The 15,731-nt window shown below is 36.1% G+C and overlaps 1 protein-coding gene across 5 annotated transcripts in view; it reads left to right on the top strand.

Annotated features, from left to right (window-relative positions):
• CNOT2 (CCR4-NOT transcription complex subunit 2) overlaps positions 1 to 15,363 on the top strand; it is a 93,608-nt gene extending 78,245 nt beyond the window's left edge. For all 5 annotated transcript variants that reach the window (XM_080630118.1, XM_080630119.1, XM_080630115.1 and 2 more), the window contains 7 exons: positions 394 to 514; positions 626 to 782; positions 4,817 to 4,878; positions 4,975 to 5,024; positions 5,800 to 5,900; positions 6,481 to 6,625; positions 14,020 to 15,363. In XM_080630118.1, the coding sequence (XP_080486244.1) occupies positions 394 to 514; positions 626 to 782; positions 4,817 to 4,878; positions 4,975 to 5,024; positions 5,800 to 5,900; positions 6,481 to 6,625; positions 14,020 to 14,106 (723 nt within the window). In that variant the 3' untranslated portion in view covers positions 14,107 to 15,363. The remainder of the gene's footprint in view (positions 1 to 393; positions 515 to 625; positions 783 to 4,816; positions 4,879 to 4,974; positions 5,025 to 5,799; positions 5,901 to 6,480; positions 6,626 to 14,019) is intronic.
• Positions 15,364 to 15,731: the final 368 nt, after the last annotated feature.

The following is a 15,731-nucleotide window of genomic DNA, read 5'->3' as shown; positions in this document are numbered from 1 at the left end:
ATTTGTTGGTATGTCATGGAGTGTTACGTGGGAGCAAAACTATGGTGAAAAATTTATGATGTGATGAGTCCAAAATACCGTCTAGTCACAGGCACTTGGGATATCCATTGTGTATTCAAGCTCAGGTGTAAAATATTTCATATCCTTTTAGAATGTAAGCTGTTGGCTCATTAATAGCTACTACTGTATGACAGGTATACTTTAGGAAGTGGTAAATACTACATAAGGTTTGTCAGAAAAACTTAAGAGCTTCAGCTTGGTTCCATTTTAGTGCCTAATTTACTGAGTGACTTGACATACTGATTTAGAGTGCTTGACTGAAAGATATGGTCAACAGATTTCTCCATTTTGGCTTGTTTCCATCATACCAACTCTGCAAATCATTTTTATCAGAATTTGAGTACATCAGGCAAAACATCATCCAGCACAGATGGGCCCAAGTTTCCTGGAGACAAAAGTTCAACTACGCAAAACAACAACCAGCAGAAAAAAGGGATCCAGGTGTTACCTGATGGTATGTGTCATTCCACTTTTTCTTCTTGAAAAGTTCTGACAGTCATTTAGATCACCTTGTTGATTCTTCCACTTCTTGAAAGGATAAAATTAATTTGTTCTTTTTGCCCAGGTCGGGTTACCAACATTCCTCAAGGGATGGTGACGGACCAGTTTGGAATGATCGGCTTGTTAACATTCATCAGGGCAGCAGAGACAGATCCAGGAATGGTACATCTTGCATTAGGAAGTGATTTAACAACACTAGGTCTCAATCTCAACTCGACTGAGTGAGTTTCTGCTTTTTAATGCTATCTTCAGTTTTAGTTTTATTATGCTGTCATTCACAATAGGCTCACATGACTATCAAACCCACAAGATATTTTGCCAATAAGATTTGAAAATGTAATGACAGTAAAATAAAATTTTCATAAACAAAAGAATTGTGCTTCAAGGCATACCGAGATCTTGCTATGCGAGCTTTCAATAAACCTAGTGGCTTTGCTTGTTCTCATAACTGCTTTAGAACTTTCTTCATGGAATTGACAGTGTGTTGTTAATAAATTCCATGTATACATTATTTTTCAAATAATAATATTCCTTGAGGTAAATTTGATTTATGTTAGTGTAATAATGAACAGAGCATCTGCACCAAATATTAATTTAAATGAAAATGTGGTTTTATAGTTGACTTTGAGTCATTCAGCTCACTCAAGTTTAGTCATCTAGGCTTCCTGTAGAGGCAGTAGGGAGGAAAGCAATTATCAACTGCACTAATGGTAAGTGCTTAAGACAGGTGAGATGAATCACTAGCCCAGGGTGTCTCTCTCTCTCTCTCTCTGCTAGTTACAGAAGGAACCTAAGTCATTTTGGACAAAACAGGTATCTTCTGGGTGACTGTAATGGCGAGAGAAATTTAATATCTGGTACTCTTGACTTTCAGCTGATAATTTCCCATCATTCTCTTAGCAGATTTTTACATAATGTTAGCCTTATTGACAAAACAGTACATGTATCTTTAAGGTTTGCACATAAAATATTAACAAATGAAAGACTAAACAGCATGCACATGCACGGTTTCCATGTTTCACAAATTTACATGGAGCTTCATACAATCAGGAAAGATTCCTGAATGTGGAGATAAAGTTGAAAGAGAAAGCAGGAGAAAAATGGTTCCTAATTTTTCTGACTTGAAATAATTGGCATTAAAGTATATATTTCTTTCTAGAGATGTAAACTTTTAGAAATTGTCACTTCCAGAAATTCTTTCTGTAGAGCTTACATCAAAACTTAGTCAAATTGGTATGCCACTGGCACTTAGGACAGTTGTTTTGAAATAGTTTTAAAGTTAGTTGTCTGTAGTTACTTGCAGAATATGTTACGTTAATGTAGTATCTTCTTCACATATGGTGTTAGTCTTGCAGGTCACTTCTCCATTGAATCCAGTAGTTTCCCCACTCCCATCACTTCTCCCACAACATAAAAAGAATGCATAAAGAACAGTTATGCTGGCCTCTGGTTGCTGCTTCTCTTTGGTAGTCCCAGAGCTTACAGTAGTGACAGGGAGACTGGTCTCCTGGATCTACACAATACTTGAGTAATTTACTGTTCTTAGTACAGATTGCTGAAACTTAATTTGAGCTGATCAGCTGAAAGTAGAATGCCTTTGCTCACTAAAATAATTTCAGATACATCTGTATCTGAATTCTTTAGTTGTTCCTAGCACAGGTATAATCCAGTTATATTGTTTCATAGAATCATAGAATAGAATCATAGAATAGTTAGGGTTGGAAAGGACCTTAAGATCATCTAGTTCCATCCCCCCTGCCATGGACAGGGACACCTCCCACTATAAACCATGCCACCCAAGGCTTCGTCCAGCCTGGCCTTGAACACTGCCAGGGATGGAGCATTCACAACTTCCCTGGGCAACCCATTCCAGTGCCTCGCCACCCTCACAGTAAAGATTTTCTTTCTTATATCCAATCTAATCTTCCCCTGTTTAAGTTTGAACCCGTTACCCCTTGTCCTGTCACTACAGTCCCTGATGAATAGTCCATCCCCAGGACCTGTATAGCCCCCCTTCAGATATTTTGGTTATACAGCTAATTTCTGCAGGTGTTGTCATGCAAAATAGTAGTAGTGATAATATTTTTGATATTTATTAAATGTCATTCATTAGTTTTAATGACTAATATAAAGCTTAAACTTAACACGTCTATTAGAAGGTCTACATAAAATCTCATCGTTTACGTAGCACCTCACTGCAGAGGAATGCTAAACATACTTTGCTGTGTTAACTTGTAGCTGTGTTATGCACTTTCTGAATACAGACAGCATCCAAGTGATTAGTGTGTGTTTGTACATGGATGGTATATGTACCTGGCATGCTGCTTGCTGCTTTTCTTCAGCAGCTGTGCTGTAAATAGCTGGATTTTTAATTAATATTTAGTAACTCTGAATAGAGTATTTAGGGTCTTAGATGGAGGGGATGGAGTTAACATTTAATGCAGACAGTCCTGTATCATAAAGTTGTTTTTACTTTATGCTACAGAAAAGCTTTTCAGACAGCTTGTGCAGTCCTCAGTGTCTGGCTTGCCATCTTGCCTTATGTTAAACATCCTTTGCTTGCTTTATGAATTTTCATTTGGAAAAGTAAAAGCATTTCACAGGTGGAAAGCCAGAATTTTCTGCCTTGTGAGATACTTCTGATGGTAAAAGTACCTGTCTGACTTAAACATTCAGCACAATAAATGTGCTTCTTAAAAATAAAATTTTAGAATTCTGTATGTAGCTCTAATGATTTGAATTTTAACCCCTGTAACTCCTGGTTTCATATGGATTTTTCTATGCAGGTAGGTTAAGATTTATTTTGGTTGTTGAAGAAATGATTATGTATTGCCTTATAGTCCTGTATCTTTGTAAGGAAATATGCTTTTAATTCCTTAGGATAGCTTAAACTGCTACATAAAAATGAAGAAGATGGCATTACTTCGGTTAATTCTTTAGAGATCATGTAGCTGTTTGTTCAGATTCTGAAGCTTTCTGAAATATTCATCAAACAGACTGTAGGCTGTCCAATACCTCCTTGAAAAATGTTGAAGTACTTGAGTTTTATTTGTATTGTAGAGGGAACACTGTGCACGAACACTTCATTTTTTTTTAATTGCATTATCTCTGTAAAATCCTGGATTCTTTGCCCTAGGAAGCCAGATTTCTAGGGCACACATGACACTCCTCTTCTTGGGATAGTGCTTATCCATGCTTTCAGTAGAAGAAATAGTTTCATTCTTTTCTCAACATCTGCAGATTTTTGCCACTGGAGTCTTCCTTCAGGTTCTAAAGCATAAGTTTTTGCCAACAGTAAGATTAGTTGCTCTGAAGTGAGATGGACACCACTTGATCAGTGTAGCCTTTGGCCTGTATAGGTCAGCTGAGAGCTGGTTGCTGAGGTGATTTAATAGGTTTCCAGTATTTTTATAGTAATTATTAGGTCTTTGACAAGAAGGAAGCAAAGATTTGATAATGTGTACCGTACTCAAGTTGCATTTAGAAAACTTGCCATAATAGTGTGATATCATGGATAATTAAAAGCAGGCGGTATTAATCTGCCAAAAGTAGATTTTGCTCAATCCTTTTTTTCAATTCTTTACCTGTTAATTAGAAAACTAATTCCTTGGTACTTCAGTCACTGCAGTAGAGTTGGAAGGTTCATAATTTTGTCTTTATTAAACTAATGGTTCCTTTTTAAAAATATGGTAGCAAAAACTATGTGAAAGAAAAATATTGAATCTTAATAAGCTTATGTTCATGTTGTGCTGAGATTCGATTTATTTCTTGACACTGAAATTCAGAAGAAGAGTAAAATCTTTACTGGTTAGCTTAAAAGAAAAGTAAAATCTGCCAATATAAGCTTTTCCTTCCCTTTTAAATGCTAGGCTAATAAATCAGAACCCAGCAAGCTTGCGGCAGCTGTTCCTATGCAAATTGAAACCCTGTGTAAAATTGAATCCCTGGAACGGGTTGGGATCACTGGCACCTAAGTTGAAAGAATGACAGATGAAAAAGGAAATCTTAACCCTGTAGATTCCCGTGGCACTTTAAATGCAATCTTACTCCGCATATTAAAAAGAAAATGAATAAATGTAACTGTTACAGGAAAACAGGTTGCAAATTTCCTTTTCTCTTTCCTTCTCTCCCCAGCCTAGTGATTTTGGTTGCATGATGTGGCTTTTAGGCTTGTGTGGCTGGTTATGGAGTTTTTTTGGTTGGTTGGTTTGGGTTTTGTTTTTAATTTTGCTAAGCTTGTGCTTCTCTTTTTCAGAAATCTTTATCCCAAATTTGCATCACCCTGGGCATCATCACCTTGTCGACCTCAAGACATAGGTAACAGAGAAATAACTATTTCATTCAATATTAATATTTGCAAATTCTATTCATTTACATGTCTTAATAGTTTCATCAATTCCGATTCTTTTTTAGACTTCCATGTTCCATCTGAATACTTAACTAACATTCACATTAGGGATAAGGTGAGTATGTGTGTATGTGTGTATTTTTTGTTAATTTATTATAGTAATTTTCTAGATTTTCTTTTGGATGGTTAATGTTCAAAATCAGTGCAGGTTGTCCTCAGTCATTTGGGGGACACTGGTGCGTTAACTGGCTAGTTGGACTCATCATGCACCCATTCCACCTTAAAAAAAGGGAAGACAGAACTGAGAATGGGCATGGTTAGCAAAGGTCTCTTACAGCCCATATACCATAATATTCAAATGCCATATTAAATTGCGATATTTCTATAGAGATGAGGTCAGAATTGTGGTTCAAGATACTCTCACATTCATCTGTTGCATTCCATATCTACATGAATAGGGATTTTTTTGATAGATATGTTTCCTTTCAACTGTTGCAGCTCTGTAAGAGTGATCATTGAGAAATTTGTAAGAAATCTTAGTAATGTTACTTAATAGATTTTGAAATGGGAAAATACGAGTAAATGTTGTTTGTTTTGTTAAATAAAAAGTAGCTGAGGATACACGAAGGCTGAAAATTCTGTCTTGCCAGTTCATTACTTCTGTTTATTTTTCTATTGTATCCTTCAAGTTGCAAAGGTTAACTATAAAAGTGAAGAAAACTGGATTGGTTTAATAATTATTACTCTTGTTATATTAGAGTATCGTTTGCAACACATTTAGCATGGAAGCACATTCTGGATGTATCCTTGTGTTATTTAAGTGGGATAGTATGTCTTAAAACATTTATCTGTTGTGATTTTTCATCCTCATTTTCTTCAATCTTTTGCAGCTGGCTGCAATAAAACTTGGCCGATATGGAGAAGATCTCCTGTTTTATCTCTATTACATGAATGGAGGAGATGTATTACAGCTATTAGCAGCAGTAGAGCTGTACGTTCAAACTATTTTGTCAGTCTTTTATGATTTAATCTATTGCAGTAATGAAGTAGTAGATGTAAAAAAACGCCAAACCCAACAAGTTAGAAACTGAAAACAGAAGCTTAGTCAATCAAAAGCTGGAAACCTTTTTTTTTTTTTTTTTTTTTTTTTTTAATACCTCCTCCAACCTTGGTTCAATTTTGTACTATTTTTTTCGTTCGTATAGTGGAAATCAGAAGCCTGTCTTGTGAACTTTGCATTATTATGAAATGCTGTGAAAAAGTGGCAGGTGCCAGTCATTATTAAGCATGTAATGTAACTGTCTCAAACAAAAGAAAAACCAGGAAATAATCGTATGAGTTTGTTGTTTGAACCTACCAGACTTCTTAAAGTCTCCTGTGTGATTAGTTTGAGGTGTAATAATTCTATGGAAGAGGTATGAGATCACAGGTGTAACAATGTCTTCAAAATTTTGTTTTGCTTTTGAATATATTGTACAATTTTAATTGAAACCCTTAAAATTTTTGTTTATTAAGTCACATTCAGATAACTAACACTAAAAATTATTTTTCCTTCTTATTGAAAATTAAAGATTTAACCGGGATTGGAGATACCACAAAGAAGAACGAGTATGGATCACCAGGGCACCCGGCATGGAGCCAACAATGAAAACCAATACATACGAGAGGGGAACATATTACTTCTTCGACTGTCTTAACTGGAGGAAAGTAGCTAAGGTATCTGTTTCCCCTTGTGCAGATTTCTTAAGTCTGTCAACCATGTATTTTTAGAAGAACAAAAGTAAAACTCAACCTCTTCTCCCCCACCTTACCCCCACCCTCAAATCTCAACCATTTTAACCATCTATTGTTTAAGTTCGCTATCTTAATTTCTGATGTGTGAAGGAATAAAGACATCCTAAAACATTGGCTTGCCTGTGGGAAAGGAGGAGCTGTCTCTCTGTTTCCGGTTTTCTTTGGGACATACAAGGACTTAGAACTTCTATTATGAGTTTCGTTACAATGAAAAGCTGCTTGCTTTTCCCCCCCCGCCCCCAAGTACAGAATTATAGAATGTAAAGCATTATTTTAGAATTTGCCCTTGCGAGTATTTCATTATTTTGCTTTAGAAAATAGGGAGCTAGCATATCTTACTTTGGAGTTAAAAATGGGGGTAGGATGAGTATTTTTATTGTTTTTCAGGTACTTCCCTTGAGCATACTGCAGAACTTCTGTGCTCTGTTGTTTGAACATCAGAGCATTTTGAAATAAACCACTTCTTTTAGGGAGGAGTCATGTTTTCATGATACTTGTTTTCTGTATTCTAGGCCAAGAGGCATTAAAAAAATCTACAGTCTTCCCTTCAAACTTTTCATAATCTCATTGTTCCTTTCTGTCTGTAAATACTGTCAGTAATGTTCACCTTTTACTTGTTAGCTGAAGAAATGTATAGCATTGTGCTTCATTTACAAAATGAAAAATTAATATTTAATAATTAATATTAAATAATTAATTTCCAGTATCTTCCAACCTCTAAGACCATCCAACTTCCAGTTCTAGCTTTTAGCTTTTAAGACTGTATCATGCAATGTCTTTTGCTGGCTGGATCGTGATTCCTTTTACCTGCTAAAGCTAAGATTTTTCAAGTGCCAGAACACTGTCTGAGTATCTCAGGAGTGCTAATGTTCACTAACTGGCAAGAGGTGTGCTCTTCTGAAATTAGCTGCTGGACAAGGTGATGCCTTCAGCTTCAGCTGGAGCTGAAAAAAGATACATTCACGTAATACACATATACATACAAGATTTCACCTACCTAGAATCTGTTTGAGTTAAACAATTTGTCAAGAATCTTACTCCCCATTTAAGTTTAGCTACATAAGATCTTATGGATGTGGCATGATTTTGTTTCAAGTTTTAGCTGACATGTTGGATTCATCAGTGAAAGAGGAACATAGAACTTCCATATCAGACCTTCTGTAGGTCACAGGAGTATCACACTCCTGCTTTTCTCTGAAAAAAGCACTTAACAGATCAGACCAGATTAATCTTGAAGCTTTGCACTTACAGATGTGATTCCAGCATGTCAAAACTATGTTTTGTGGTTCCACATCCTTACATATTTAGTTTAATTGGAAATCTTGTCACCTGGAGCCGAACTCATGATTTTTTTCCTGAATAGACATTTTACATCTGTGAGCAAGTTGCATCTATGCACTTGGAGATTGTGAAATACTTCATTAAATAGTTACGTGTCTGTTGATGTGTTTTTAAACATCAGCTTTAAATTAAAGGGAATAAAATTCAGAGTTCTCCCCTCTGTATACTGAGATTTGCTGTCATCTAGAGATTAACTGTATATAATACTCTTTTTTTTCTTTCTTCCTCTCTCCCGCAGTAAGTTTGCTTAGTCTGTGCAAGCTCCTCTCAGAAATTAACATTTTAGTTGCCCCAAATGATAGGGGAGGTTATTCAATCCATTTGCAGGTGTAACTCATTGCCTCTTCTGCCTTTGTGACCATAAGGACCAAGATTTTGTAACTGAAGTTTTTAATGACAAGCCTGACTTGTATGGCTTTTCATAAATGCAAGGTAATTCCAAAACTTCTAAGCAAAAGCACTGCTCCCTTAAAAAAAAAAAAAAAAAAAAACAAAAACAAAACAAACAAAACCCAAAACAGAAGGAAAGTTTTAATTTGTAGCTTGGTGTACTTCCTTAGGTTTCCCAAGACACTATTTAAAGCTACCTTATTTTTACATAAGATAATCAGAGGGGAAATAAGTACCTTTTGAAAGGATAGATTTCTTCTTTGGAGTCAACTGAATATATTCCATTTATTTATGAGCAGTAAGAGCCTCATGTAGGTTCATATATCAATGGAATTGAGTCTTTACATTTCTTTTACTAGGAAGAAGTGGTGCTTGTTGTGTAAGGGTAGTAACCTCTTTAGTGTCTCCTTTTTTTCTACCTATAGTAGATGTATGAAGTTACTACTTGATGCTTAAACATTAGTTTTGAAGACAGTATTATCTGTATTTGGAGTCCTGAGTGCTGTCCTGAAATTTGGCATCCAGTACTTGAGTGCCAATTAGCACACTACATCCTTCCTCTTAAAGAGTAGAGCTGGCTTCACCTATTAGGCATTCCTGAAAATACTGTGGTGAGAGAGATACATGAGAGAGATGAATCACTACTATTCTCCGAATGCTTTTGCCCAAGACCTACACAGATTCTCTTCTTTTTACTTTGCATCCTGAAATTAATTGCCCCAACATTAAGGAGCAGTTGATAACTAGTAAGGAGAGGGATAGTGTTTTCTGAGGTTTTGCACCTGCAGCAATAAAAACAGGGAGCATGATTTCCCGCCTCCCTGATGTCCATACAAAGAGATAATTTCTTTTAGGTTTGCGTGTTTCTTAATATAAAATTTGGAACTGGAGTTTTGGTGTTTTTTTTAATTTGTGTTTAATTTTAGTTTGGTGCAGAATACAGCAGGAAGCTAGAGATGGATTTTGGTGAAAATTGCTATTTTGTTACATGGGAAATGAATCACTTGCTAGAAATCTTTCTGTGACCTTTCCATGTTTGATAAATAAATAAGAACTTAGATGTATACCTGGTGTGATCTTGGCTTTGAAAAGGAATGTTGTTACCTCTAATACTAATTTCCAGATTGATATTTCCTTGGAGGAAGACTAACGTAGACTTAACCATAACAAGAATAGCAGTATTTCATAACTCCGTGTTGCATGAAAGCAAAACAAAGTTTGGCCAAGTAATTTTATCAAACAAATGCGGAAGTGTTAATGTTTCAGGAAGTTCAAAATACAAGAAGCTGTGAGAAAAAGTCTTCTGATAAATTGCAGTCTGTTACTATAACTTCTGCATTATTACTGAGTGCTGAGAATATCAGTTCCTTAGAAGGCTGCAGTAGTAATTTTTGCTTAACAGTTTCATTAGTCCTTTCTTGAAGCAGTCAGACAAGAATTATTTCTGGTAAATTGCTCTCTCTTACATGTATAAATTCAGTTGGTTTTCACAGTACTTTATAAACTGGTCTGTTGTTCTAGTGTATATGCTCAAATGTAGGGCAGCACATATTTCAATGTGTTGTGCTTTGCAGACGTGGTGTGTTATGAGCTTACGTATTTATTGTACCTGTTTTAAACTATACTGCATTTCAATAGATACTGAAATACAACTTTCTACTTCAGATAATACGACTAAACTTTAGGACTATATTTGTAAAAACATACACCAGACATGATCTAGCAGATTTCTTGATGCTCTCCTAGACTGGTTTTAACAAAGCCCGGCAGACAGAGTGACTTCAAGAAAATATTAAATAATTAATTTATCTTTTCTATTAAGCTGTCAGCTCTATTTTTATATTTGTAATTGATAATAGACTGAAGAAGGAAATGCAGTGTAACAGCTGAGTAATGAGAGTTCCTAAACTGTTAGGAAATAGAATCAGATTAATTCTATGTTGATACATTACATGGTAGTAAATAGTGGAAAAAATATGAATGTCAGTAAATGTAAAATTCACCTGAAATGCAAAACAAAATGCAGGAGAATGCTGATTACAGATATATGGTTTTTCATCCTAGGGCATGTGGGAAGTACAGTATGGTTAAAGACACTTTGGTTTTTCACTGAGGATTGGGCTATGTATTTTGCTGCTGTTGAGGAGACATGACAGAGGAAGGGAAGTTGATATGACACCAGAAATGCTTTCTACAATTGCGTATTTCCTGAAATCCCGATTTGAATTGCCTGAAGTAATCTGTCTGGAATTTCTCCTTTGAAAAGTAATGAGAATTAATCCTGTTTAAGGAACAAGAATATAAAACCCTTTTACTTTGATTTTTGTAGTTACAAAACATGGAATTCTTTATGGAAGAGAAGCATTTATTTGCTTGTAAGGGTTGTTGCCTATATTAAATTACTCCTTTTCCTTCTAAGATCAATATTCATTGACATACTTTCATAATAGCTAGAACGTTAAATCTGTTCTTCTAATAGAGATGTGCCATAGCATTTTAATTCGACCCCGTAATTTAAATCTGGGTCTTTGCGTCTATCTTTAAGCCAACATAAATGCTGGGTTTTTTGGTTCCATTTGGAATTTTTGAGCTAGCCATGGGATTTCTACCATCTGCTTTGGTGGACTTTACACAGTCCAGAATATTTTTGTCCTCAGGACACTTTCTATTCTGCTAACGTTTTGTTTAACTCTAGTAATGCTGTGGATCATCTTAAGCAGTTCTCTTCTATCTCTAGTATTCTTGCATATTATTATCTCTACATGTGCAGGCTGATGTAACTTTATCATCAAAATCAGTTTTCAGAGTGACATGAGAATTGACGGATTTCTTTGCATAGAGCAGTTCATTTAGTGTTGCATGTGTGCTCCTGAGTTTCCACACACGTTTAGTATTCACTATTCTTGCTTAATAAAAGGTATTTAATTTTCAAAAATTACTTCCATGTAGAAAATAAACAATTTAACAGATGTTTGTCAATGAATAAATGGTACTTCTTTGGGTTTTGGGGGTTTTGTTTTGTTTTGGGGTTTTTTTGTTTGTTTGTTTGGTTTTTTTACATTTTTGTTTTTATCTGTTTATATTAAAAAAGATCAGTGGTACTGTTCACATCCTAAACCACAGTGGCCACTGGAATCAAAAGCAAAATAATAAACTATATCTGTAATGTAAGTATTTTCTATATGTAATAAATAATTGCCTTTTAGTCTTCAAAAATATTTGGTCAATGAGTTCTTTTATTGATATTGTCAGATATAACTTGAGGTGTCCTCATACACTACTGGATATTGGATTTGAGCATTGCTGTCACTGGGATGCAAATCAAAATCAGGCCGGTTTAAGCCTGTTTATTTTAAAAACCAATGAAAGTTTGAAGTAAAAACTCCCATCTAAAGGAAACTTGGTAGGGAATCCTATTGCTTCTTCTAAATGTGGGGCTTCCAGTTTGTGATGCACAAGAGCTACCCAAGCTCCTAAACATTTCATTCAGACGCACGCCTTATTCACAGCTACTACTGCCAATAGAGGCACACAACCACCTCAGGTTTGGAAAGCCCTTTTTAAGCTACTGATACTATCTTAGCAGTTTAAATAGCTTTTTTCCATGGATAATTTTGAAGGCATTTCACATCATGTGGAGGTCCAGGTAACTGATTGAAACTAAACATAGATTGATAGTAATCTGCAGATCCTTCCATGATTATGTGCAGAACAGAAACTTTGAAGGTCATGAATGGGAGAGGAGTTTGAGTGGTATTTGTTTCTGTTATAAAATGACTTCAGAATTGGTGAAGATCCACCCAGCCTAAACCAGCATCTCTTCAGTATTGGCACATGTGTATCTGCACAGAAAGGGAGCATACATCAGCTGGCACACAGTGTTAATTAGGAATGCCAAAAGCACTTGACTTGTATGTATGACCTAAAGAAGCCCAAACAAACAAGACAAACAAACCCACCACTGATATAAAAGAACACACCCAAAAAAACACCAACTAACTAAAATACCTCTTGGTCAGAGTAGAGAGTGAGAAACAAGGATAGAAGCAGATATGCAGCACTTCCGTGCAGATGGCTGTAACCTCGCAGGGTTTTGTTAGGTCTTTCCAGGTTTAGAGACAGTATTATCTGAGGAATACAGACTTACTGAATGCTTAGCATTTCCCCTACTTTGTTTCCTTACCATGCTGAATGTTCTCTTGATGCTAAATGGGCTTTGTTTTGCCTTAGTGAAGAATGGTCTGAGAATTGGATTTCCTAGATTTTGAGTCTTGCATTGACTTGGTCTTTAATTTGTTTTGGCTACCTCCAAAACTGGAATATTTCACTGTTAAATCACTTCAGGGACTTCTTAAATAGTCTATTCACTACTCTTAGTGTGAATCTCTAGGTAGAAATAGGTAAACTTGCTTTGCAGATGCATATGATGTTCTCCACTGAGTTAGGCAAAATAATGTGCATGCCCAAGGTAGCTGTTGTTGAATTACCAAGAAGTACCCTGGAAGGACGATTCTGAAACTTCTGCTTACTGTGTTACTTGAATGAAGATGAAATAGGAGTGAGACAGTTAAACTGCTGAAACGATCTGAGAAATACAAGATTTCAGCAAGTCATTGGACGTTCTTGCATGAATGAAGAAACAAGCACAAAATGCCAAAGTGCACTGATTAGGGTTGTGTGCATGAGTTAAGGTCACAGGGATGGAGGCTGCTCTTTTCACTGTAAAAATTGGGATGCATTTAGGCATTGAGGGTGGTTACGAACCATTTTGTAGTAGCTGCTGTAGTCAGAGTAAGCATTCCTACTGGATCACTTGAATGATTTAAAATTGCACAAACCAGATGACCTCAAACAGAAGTCAGGTGATTGTGCTGGTGAGACAGTAAAGCTGCTTATTTACAAAGTGGTAGCTTGTGTGGCATCCAAGTACATGGGCAAAGGCGTTTATTCTGGCTGTTCATAAAACACAGAAAATTTCTCATGAAAGATCTCGGCCAAGTGTGATACAGGAGCAGTTTGCTCAGGATGTAGCTCTTTGGGTGAGTCAGAAGCATCGTATCGGAGTATGAGGTGGAATATTTTGTTAAATTCTAGCTTAAGTAGGTCTCAGTACTTTGTCTCTAGCATTTTAGATAGTGTTTCCCAAGGAGAAACCTAAGCTAGTTTGACTTACAATTGGGTCTGATAATATGCCACAAAACAGTCCCAAACTTCAGGTCTTCTCTGTACGTATGATATATTGAAAGACAGAAGCTTTTATTCATAGTTCAGCTCGTGCTGTGGTCGTTTATTTGTTTTCTCTGTGTACATATATAAAATTCTTTGAGATCATAACTAGGGTTTTGAGAATAATGTAGCATGGAAAAGAATAGGAGAACTTGCATATTGTCAGTATGATGGCTTAGGATATTGACTTCTTTTTGCTTAAAGTATTGAATCTGAGACAGCCAAATCATGTGTTTCTACCTTAAGACTTGACCTCTTCTGTGTTTGTGCTTTTCAAGTGTGGCTGGTAGAAAGACCAGGTCTCACCAGCTAAATGACAGGTTGGTTGATTCGGTTTTGTCTTTTTATTTTAATTTTAGGAGTTCCATCTGGAATATGACAAATTAGAAGAAAGGCCTCATCTGCCATCAACCTTCAACTACAACCCTGCTCAGCAAGCCTTCTAAAGACTTCCCTTTTCTTGGGGTATGGCTGTCTCAGCACAATACTCAACATAACTGCAGAACTGATGTGGCTCAGGCATCCTGGTTTTAATTCCTTGAGGATCTGGCAATTGGCTCATGCGAAGGGTCACCATTTGAGGTCCTGCCTTACTACTTATGTGCTGCCCAACAACTAAATTTGTAATTGTTTTTCTTTAGTTTGAGCAGGGTCTGAATTTTTGTTTTTGTTTTATTTTTTGCCAGCAGACAAGCTTGGGTCTGTAAAGACAAGCGAGTACACTGACAAACGTTTACCACTTAGTTTTCCAAAATGTAAAAACAAAAAAAAAGAAAAAAGACAAAAAATTAGACAACGAAATTTGCATTGTTCATTGTAGCACTATTGGTAATAAAAAATGTTTGTGCATTTTTATGTGAAGATCCTTCTCGTATTTCATTTGGAAAGATGAGCAAGGTTTGCTTCCTTCATTTTACTTCCCCTTCTGTTTTTGAAAGGCAGTTTTCGCCAAGCTTAATGCAAGAATATCTGACTGTTTAGAAGAAAGATATTGCCACAGTCTCTGGTTAGTTTCCAGAGTTGTGTATTACTGAGCTTCATCTTTCCAGAATGAGCAAAACACTGTCCAGTCTTTGTTACGATTTTGTAATAAATGTGTACATTTTTTTTAAATTTTTGGACATCACATGAATAAAGGTATGTATGTACGAATGTGTATATATTATATATATGACATCTATTTTGGAAAATGTTTGCCCTGCTGTACCTCATTTTTAGGAGGTGTGCATGGATGCAATATATGAAAACGGGACATTCTGGAACTGCTGGTCAGGGGACTTCTTTGTCGCCCTGTGCACTAAAGGGCCAGATTTTCAGCAGCCAAGGACATCCATACCCAAGTGAATGTGATGGGACTTAAAGAAGTGAACTGAGACAATTCACTCTGGCTGTTTGAACAGCAGCGTTTCATAGGAAGAGAAAAAAAAAAAAAAAGATCAATCTTGTATTTTCTGACCACATAAAGGCTTCTTCTCTTTGTAATAAAGTAGAAAAGCTCTCCTCACTGCAGTGTTGACTTTGATTTGAGATTGTGAAATTATTTCTTCAACAATGAAAAATGGAAGAAACCCCAAAAGTTGAAGTATTAAAACTATCGAGCTGTACAGTGGTTAAGACACTTGAAGAGTCTTTTTGCTGCTGACAAGTAAATTTATGAGAGTTCTGTATTCCTTTCCCCAGCCAAAAAGTTCGGTTAACCTTGATTTCAGATCCTCTCTTTCTATAACAGCAGATAGCAAATCATTTTCAGAAAGGCGGGCGGGGAACATCTCAAATGATAAAGACGTTTCAAGAATTCATCGCGGAAGGAACATTTAGAAGAAACTTGGGTTAGAACTGATCGTAGCTTAGTTCCAGGTTGGTATTTTCCCACTTAACCCCAGAAATACGTTTCATTTGATGATCACTACTACTTGAGCCTCCAGATGGAAACAAACATGAGTATGTACTGGTTCTGAAAATTGTAACTATTCTCTAGAGGGGAGGAATTAAAACCTGAGCCATTTGGATAGTTTCCTTGATGTTACTGCCACATGCTGCTAGTAGTGCAAACCACTCCAAGATACCTGAA

Source organism: Psittacula echo (assembly GCF_963264785.1).
Source record: "Psittacula echo genome assembly, chromosome: 1".
Classification (NCBI taxonomy): Eukaryota; Metazoa; Chordata; class Aves; order Psittaciformes; family Psittacidae; genus Psittacula; species Psittacula echo.
The sequence above is the reverse complement of the archived record's forward strand: the minus strand, read 5'-3'. Positions and strand labels throughout refer to the sequence as shown.